The sequence below is a fragment of the Curcuma longa genome, chromosome 7 (genome assembly GCF_044706935.1).
Source record: "Curcuma longa cultivar G26 ecotype Majalengka, Jawa Barat chromosome 7, ITB_CL_G26_1.1, whole genome shotgun sequence".
NCBI lineage: Eukaryota > Viridiplantae > Streptophyta > Magnoliopsida > Zingiberales > Zingiberaceae > Curcuma > Curcuma longa.
The window spans coordinates 8,446,470-8,454,834 of NC_133867.1; the positions used below are offsets into that span (position 1 = coordinate 8,446,470).

At 36.5% G+C, this 8,365-nt stretch overlaps 1 protein-coding gene across 2 annotated transcripts; it reads right to left on the reverse strand.

Annotated features, from left to right (window-relative positions):
• Nucleotides 1-1,766: 1,766 nt before the first annotated feature.
• On the reverse strand, nt 1,767-7,356 carry LOC141832145 (uncharacterized). 2 transcript variants are annotated; one of them, XM_074719633.1, is made up of 3 exons: nt 7,074-7,356; nt 2,706-3,167; nt 1,767-2,623 (listed from the first exon to the last, which is right to left on the reverse strand). In XM_074719633.1, exons 1-3 carry the CDS (start codon nt 7,194-7,196, stop codon nt 1,964-1,966), a joined length of 1,245 nt encoding a protein of 414 aa, XP_074575734.1. In that variant the 5' UTR covers nt 7,197-7,356; the 3' UTR covers nt 1,767-1,963. The 2 variants fall into 2 exon arrangements, with proteins under 2 accessions (XP_074575734.1, XP_074575733.1); XM_074719632.1 differs by having other exon boundaries at nt 1,767-2,632.
• Nucleotides 7,357-8,365: the final 1,009 nt, after the last annotated feature.

Consider the following 8,365-nt stretch of genomic DNA (forward strand, 5'->3'; position numbering starts at 1 on the left):
TTCGATTGGGTTGTTATTTAGAAGAATAAGTTCGATCTTAATCTTGGATTTTAATGTTTATGTAAACTATTTAAGTTAAGTTTGATAAAGCTCGTAACTCAATTAGGTCAAGGGTCAACGATGACTCGACATGATTAAGATAACACACTTAATAATTTGAATTTTTTCTAAGGTATAATTGAGTTGGTTACGATGCACAAACTTACTAAAATGGATAAGGGTCGAATCTTGGTAAAGTTGAGATAATACTATCTCTGTCGTGGTCAATTGTAACTTTTTGATTTACCTCCTCACAGATGATCATGAGACAGATCGTGTGGGATCGTTGGGATGGTGAAGTCAGAGTTTAAAAAAAAATTGTATGAGGCATCATAGGGTATCTTAGGATGCAAAATATTAAGATAGCGTTGAAGTGACTCGTGGAGCATGACTTGGCACATCTAAATTAGTTGGTTAAGGTTTTGCTAAAAATTAAAGAAATATCTTACGGCATATTTAACCTAAATTAGTTGGCCGAGGAGTTTTTAGTTAAGTTTGAATAATTTTAGTAAGTTGATAAAAAATATTTAACTTAAATTAATGAGAGTTTATTTAATTAATATTGATGATCTATCCATTTTCTAACATCTTTATTCAATGTATATGAAACACTCTATTTCCCATAGTGTAACCTCGTTAGATATAATTTTCGTATTGCCTATTAAATAATTGTTTGATGTCTAAGGATCCTTATTATTGAATCCTAGTTATCGTAGATATATTCCTAACACTCAACATTTTCTTCCTATATCAATTTTTTTTTAATTTTCTGTGTAATAGTTCACTTTCTTCCGATAACAATTTTTTTATTTTCTATGTAATAATTCATCAATAAATTTTGATTAAAATTACTAATAGACATGATGAACACATTAAATTCATTTCAACTTAAGACTTTTCTTAGGAATCTTTTAGTGTCAAACCAAGGACTTGTATCCTCACGAGATTCATTTGAATTTAACTATGTCTATCCTTGTTAGTTTCAAATTCTTTTGTGTTTCTTAAAAATTCAAACTTTAGTAGTTTTATTTATTTATTTATTTATTTTTTAGTTGAGACCAACTATCTAGCCCTTTTGAGCCCACTAATTTTTGAGATGACTAATTTTTTGATCGACTTCGTCCCATCAAAAATTTTCATCAATATTAGAATAAATCAAGGAAATACGAATGATGACCTAACCTAAGAGTCAACTATTAGAATAAATCAAGGAAATACGAATGATGACCTAACCTAAGAGTCAACTATTAGAATAAATCAAGGAAATACGAATGATGACCTAACCTAAGAGTCAGCATTCTACGTATTTGAGTGAAAATTTTCACAAATTCATTATAATTGAGTCTTGAACTCCAAATACTTGATCTATCATTGACAGACCTAACCATCGCACTATATCCCCAAGGCAAACTTAAGTAGTTTTAGCATATAGTGATTGGTGGACAAGCACATTAAATTTAGTTTAATCAAGACATACGTCTTAGAAAGACTCTCCTACATACTTAATTTTTTGAATTCTAAATATTGTTCGGTAAATTAGACTTATCAAATTCGCCTAGAAATCCACCCTTTATTGTATAAGATTGATCCACAAATCTATTTGGTAAATATTTTTATATTTAACCAACTATTATTTTTCTAACTTATTAATTGCATGAAAGATACTAATTCTGACAAAGTATTCACAGTCATCAAACCTATTGAACCACAATTGGAGAAACGACACATTCATAATATTCCAAATAGAAACATGTACTACTAATATGACATCTACGTCCAACCCTAATGCTGTATCGAATAAATAACAAAGACTATTAATTTGAGTGTAGATCTAAATGAAAAACCTCCGACAAGTTGAGTTTGTGAATTGTGTGTGTTCTTGTGCGTATTAGCGAATGTAGTAGCTGGCTTTAGCTGCGCACAATCACATAGACCAACTAGTCCGAAAAACCAATGCAGGTGCGGCTCGACATCTCTCATTAAACGTTAAGACCAGGGCTGGCTGAACAATGGCTCTTTTGCCCACACAAAAATTTAAAAAAGTTTCAAATGTAACTGAACTTGATTGAGCTTTTCTGTTTCCTCCCACTGCCAAACCAAATCCAATCTCCCTCTCCAATACGTCAGAGAAGAAGACAGCCCAATTAAGCAGATCCGGACTTGATTTCTGCACTTCAACCCATCCCCCAAATTTTGAACTTTCATCGATGTCCAGCAACATGGATACCGATCCACCTGTACCTCTCAACACCTGCTCTCCAGAAAGAGATGCTACTGCCTTTTTACCTGAGTTAGAACCAGGTGCGGATCTGCCAAACCTAAGTGGCTTGGAAAATGAACAAGCCATTTGCCATACACCAGACAAGCTGAGTTTTGTTTCTCCGAAACATTGAGAGGATATTTGTAGAAATGTACTCAACTTGTTGGTTTGACTAGCAGGATCCATTTGTGTGTTCCAACCAGAAACCAGCTCACCAAAAGATGCTGCAAAATTTGATGCTTTAACAGATAAACCAACACCATAGGCATGACAAAGATTGAACAGCGGTGGCCTAGGTAAAGATAACCCAGTAAGGCATTCGCCCTGCCAAAACTATAAACAGATCGATTAGCATAGATAAACTTGCTTGTGGCATTCAGGTAAATCACATCAGTAAAAACTTTACCTGTGACTGATCTGTATCGGACCGAAAATCATTACAAGTAGCTCCAAATGGCACTAAGATCACAGACAACAGGTCACTTATACTGGCTTGGTACATGATTTTTGATAGTACAAGAGAGTTGCCGGTGAACTCGTTGCCATAGTGCACGTTGTTCTTCTGATGAGCTACAAGCTCAGCTAATAAGGCATCTTTCTCTCTGAGATTAGTTTTAAAAATGAACGTTGCATCAATCCCGGTGTTTATTCCTAAGCTATCCAGAGAATCGTGTGCTTGTTGATCATTCTGAAAAAGTAAAGCACCACCCACATTAATTGTTCCTTTTAATTGTGTGCTGGATTCCTGGAATGGACTTCCTTTGGAAGAAGCAAATGAAGAAAGTACACGTTCCACTTTATCCTGTCTATCCCTAAGCTTCATCAAGTCAGAAAATGTTTCTCTTTGCAAACGCTTCAAAATCTCTATCTGAAAGGAATTTACAGTGTAAAATAAAATAAATAAGACAAAAATATAGTAAGAGCCCAACAAAGAAATAGGGATCAGGAGAAAATCTAAGAGTATACCATAAAGCAAAAAATAAATGGCAAAGATAAAAATTCGAAAGAGAAAGAGGAAGTTCATACTGTTCCTGTAAATCATTAATGAAAATAATTAAATGACAAATTATCCCTTCAATGTTGCTTAATTAACCATTACTAGGTAGCCAACCAGAACAATAATTTCTTATATAGGAAAGAAATAAGAGATGTAACAATTTCTATTGAAAGAAATAAAAAGGAATTGTTTCATAAAACTTGATACGATTGTGCCATTTGTTAAGATCAGGATTAACAGATGACAGACCTTCCTATTGAATTGCGGGAGGGAGCAAGTTGGGTGTAGGGCTGAGCTGGAGGAAAATGGCAAGGAAAGGGATCAAAGGTGAAGATTGAGTGCTGGAGACTTAGTTTGGTTGAGACAGACTGATTAGAGGCTTGGCTGACTGTCAAAAATCTGCCAAGCTGGTTGGGAAGAGGCTGACATAGCCAAGGTAGATTCTGGAGCTGAGTCTGCCATGCTGTCGGGCGTCTCTCTTTTGCTCTTTCTTTCTCTCTTTGTCCACTTCCTAGGGAACATGATCCCTTCTCTGTTGCTCAATACTGTATTTATAAGCCTTAGATCTGAATTCATATTGCCAGACGTTGTCCATACAAAGATATCTTTGAAACTTTGCACGGAGCTGGAGGATCTCCCACTCTTCATTCTTTGCCAGTCCACTGCCTAATCTTAACACCTGGTTGGGTCCTTGCACAAAGTCCTTGACCTAAGCTAGTTCCACTGGTTCTGGTCTCAGGGAGAAGCAGCCCTTGGCTGCCTCAAATTTTTCCTTCTGCTCGACCTTTCCTTCTTGGCAAGGGTACTTTATTAATCTACAGCGCTGACTTTGTTGATTCACATTCTTATAACACATTTTTAACTTTTTCAGGTTGACTCTAAACCACTCTGATCCCAATGTGAATCGGGAACTTCATTGTCATGTGGTAGACAAGCACCATTGCCTTCGATTAAGGGAAGGCCTGTCCAAGAAGGTAGATCAAATACCAAGAATTGTGCCTAAATGGTTTAGAACTGTGGTTCTTCCCCTGCTGTTAAGGACAAGGGGATCTTCCTCAAGGTCTATATGGCATTTCTAGTGAAACCTATAAAAATCATGCATGATCTCCCCATTGAGATCCATCATAGTGCAACTCATCTTTAAGAAGGAATTGTAGTAAAGCATGTCAATCGAGTTTCCTGTGTCCATGGGTATCCTATTTACCAAGCAGTTGACAATCTGGAGTGTGACACAAGAGTATCTCTGTGATTTGTCATTTAACATGCACTGTCTTCTGCCGAGAAAGTGAGATCACAACTATACTCTGATGCCACACTCAAGGAGATGTAGGTAGGCCTCTTTTTTCATAAACATTGGCCTTCACATTGCTCGACCTGTCTGCTATCAAGCCCTATGATCAAATCAGTCGTCTTTTGGACCGGCTCTCAAGTTGTCTCCCCCTTCCTCAATGCCTCACCCTTGAGGAAGTGGTGTAGGTTGATCTACTACATTTTTAAATCTTCTGCCTTGGGCGCATGCAGTCATCAGTGTCATATCCATGTTCATTGTGTTCATGTTCAATTGTGGAAAAAGCAAAAATTGGTGTGATCTTTCTTGTCCTTGATCTCGATAGGATTTCTGACAATGTAGCAATCAATGAGATTCCCTCTGCTTTCTCAGGCATTAGGGGTCTTGCTCTAAGTTCTAGGACTGTATGTCCAGTTGTGGACTCTGAGGCTCCTCCAGCCTATGAGGCCTTGCTTCTGACATCTTGGAATTTGCAACATCATCTGTTGTAGCAAATCGACTCACTCACTCCAGCATTTCTACATAGTTTCACAAGGGGTTCTTGTATTGTGAATGCAGGAACTGTGACAAGTGCAAGGCAAATTTAAAGGTTGCAATTAGCAATTTGGAACTTTAATTGTCTACTCGCCAGGCTTTGTTCAAGAATTTCTTCAAGATCCTTATTTGGGACTCATTACCACCTTGCTTTAGAGACATCAGGTTGTTGACAAGTCAGGCAACTCATCGGCTGCCAATGAAGTAGGCTTTAAAACTTCAAGTTAACTCCTCAAAGCTGACAATTTGTCCCATGAGTCAGTGCACAAACAACTTTTGAGTTACCCCTTGTAATGAAGTTGAGAAGACTAAGCACATAATGACATATGTGATACTGGATATGGACATTCTCACCCTAAAGGTGTGCATATGTTCAATTGGGTCACTATTCTCATCGTATGTATCCATACTAGGCACCTGAAAGTTCTTCAGATTATGCTCTTCCTAAATAGCCCAAGAGTAAAATTTCAATCCTACCATGGCCCTAGTTCCTTGGATCAACTAGTTCTGGAGTTATGACTTGAAAGATTGCTCAACCTGACCTTCAAGAGCAAGTTTTATCCATTTACGTGCTTCTAGCCTCTTCTTTGACCCAGAACCTAATAAGTTTCCTAGAGTATTATTGTTAATTATGAAGAGAAATGAGGGATCATCAACTCCCATGTTTCTTTATCAATGGCCATCATTTTCTTAACCTCCTTTGTGAAATCGAGGAGGTTGGGTCCTCTGCCCCATTAAACTTAAGCCCCCCACAGTGGCCACTCGGGTTAAGGACCAAGGTGGCTTCAAGCTTGGATGCTCGCTAGAATTATGAGATTCCATGCCAGGCTCCCTCTACCTGGCATACCAATCTACTAAGGTCGAGATTAATAAATAGTTCATCGCTTCGAATTGGATTGCCAGATTATGTCAAGTATAAGGTTGAGCTAGAGGAAAATGGCTGAGGGATGGAATCCATGGTGAATGGGTGTTAGAGAGAGTTTGATTGAGACAAATCGGTTAGGGCCATCCTTCAGGTTCAACCAAGGTGGTCAGGAAGAGGCTGACATAGACAAGGTAGATTCATGAGCTGAGTCTATTATCTCTCACTTGGGGAATAGAATCCCTCTTCCTATTGCCTAAGGCCCGTATTTATAAATCTTCAGGTTCACATTGTCAGATGTTGTCACGTGCCTGAGCCATGATGTCAATTGGGTTGTTGCTTGTCCTGACTTTGTCATTAACCTGTCCTCACAGATTGATGACCTGGGAAGGCATTACAAGGCTTTCATGGTAGCGCCTATTACACTGATCAAACAGGTGGGAGCACAAAACAGGTCACATGTTGGAATCCTATTTATTTTTAGATCGTGGGGGTGTAAACACCTGTGTAATCATCATATTCAGTTGGCGGAATCCTGTCAACTAGCAAATGAATAAGTTGATCGTCATTTAGGGTAAATCAACTAGGCTCTATCATCGACAGCATGGAAATTGTAGCCTTATGTCCACAGTGCTGTTACAGACCATTCTTATTGTGAAACATGAAGTTCCAACACCAGGGAGACTTGAAGCTGGTTAAAACCAAGATTAATCAAATCTCTTTTTTCAGAACAGTATTGAAGGGAAATATAGCTGCTAATAAGTTGCGACTATGCAATAAAATTGAGAATCAAAATTGCTTCCCATGGTGGTACACAGAAGAATAACCCAATAAATTCATTGTTCCACGACTTCAACACTCGGATAACTTGCAAAACTGATGTTACAAATCCACTAGCAACTTGGTTCTTGAAAAAGAACGACGCAAGTACCGTTGCATTGGATCTCAGCATACTAAAACACAGTACAATCGAGTTCGTAACAACCGGATAGCAAATGCAAACATGAAAGAGACAAAAGAAGACGAACTTGAGCACATGCCCTGAAATTGTTGAGAAAGAAAAGGGGGAAAAATACGAAAGAGAGGTGCTTACCGGGTTCTGGCGGTGTGCATCGAATTGACTCTGGAACGCGCCCTTGACGAATCGCTCGCTGGTTTGAACAAACCCCTTGATACCATCCAAGACGGAAGCGATCTGCTCCATCTCGGAACGCATAGAACCCAGAGAGATTGGCAAAAAGGAGCACTAGCAATGGATTCCTTCTGTTTGGAGGAGGAAGAGGAAAGGAAGGCCCCGACGCCTTCTACATGCTTCGGTCGCCCTTTCTCTCTGCTCGGCCGCTCTACTCGCTCCCCTCACTCGCTCCCTACGCCTACTCGAATCCCTAACTTCTAGCGAAATAAATAAGACAATTTTTTCACACTAAAATTATATATTTTAAAAATAAATATTTTTGAAATTGATGATCCCAACGTTATTATACAGTCGATCTCATCATTTATAAAATCACGATCATTTATAAAAATAAATAAATCAAAAAATAAAAAATAAATCAAAAAAAATATAATTAAAAAAACATTTAACGCCTCGGGCAATGTTCAACGGTAAAATGTGAACCTATTTCAAAATTAATTGATCCTGAAGTTAAATATTTAAATTATAAAAAATATATATTGAATAAAATTTTAAAATAAAAGTAAAAGGGCATCTTTTATTAGTATTTATATCAGAAGAATATTTTAATTTTAAAAATATTAACATAATTCTCATCTCATTTTTATCCTAAAATTATTATTATTTTTATATTAATTTTTACCAAACTATGATAATATTAAATAATTTTATCCAAAATTAGGATAATGTATAGTGATTTTGATTTATAATATAAAATAATTTGAATAAGAATATGGCATATTGAACAACACTAAATAATATAAAAATATTTCATGTGCAATAATTTTAATAAAGTAAGAGTAATTTTACTTTATGTTTTAATTTTGGCTGAAATTTCTATAATCAGAAGTATATTTTAGAGACGAAAAATGAGTCTACAACTAATCATCACAAACATTCAGAAGACTAAATAGACCTCTAATATTATAGAAATTAATAAATAATTAAATTTTGACCAAAACTTAAATGAATACCAAATTAGAGATAATAATATATAAATTGTTAACATGGGACTATAAAAGTAAAATGAATAGTTTTAAGTGAGTGATTTATTCTACCTATTTTTAAAAAATTATAATAATTAAAGTATTACATTTACAGCTCTACTCATTCCATCAAATTCATCTTCTAAACTTTATAACTGCAATATAGAATCACTGCCGTGATAAAATGGTCTCATCGAGCATCCATATGAAGGGAATAAGAGTAGA

Bases quoted from the DNA above. Each gene is read 5' to 3' on its own strand.
- LOC141832145 (XM_074719632.1), bottom strand. From the start codon at position 7,196: ATGCGTTCCGAGATGGAGCAGATCGCTTCCGTCTTGGATGGTATCAAG. The intron at 3,168-7,073 runs GTAAGCACCTCT...AATTCCTTTCAG, and splicing joins ATGCACACCGCCAGAACCCG to ATAGAGATTTTGAAGCGTTT. The intron at 2,633-2,705 runs GTAAAGTTTTTA...ATCTGTTTATAG, and splicing joins CCGATACAGATCAGTCACAG to TTTTGGCAGGGCGAATGCCT.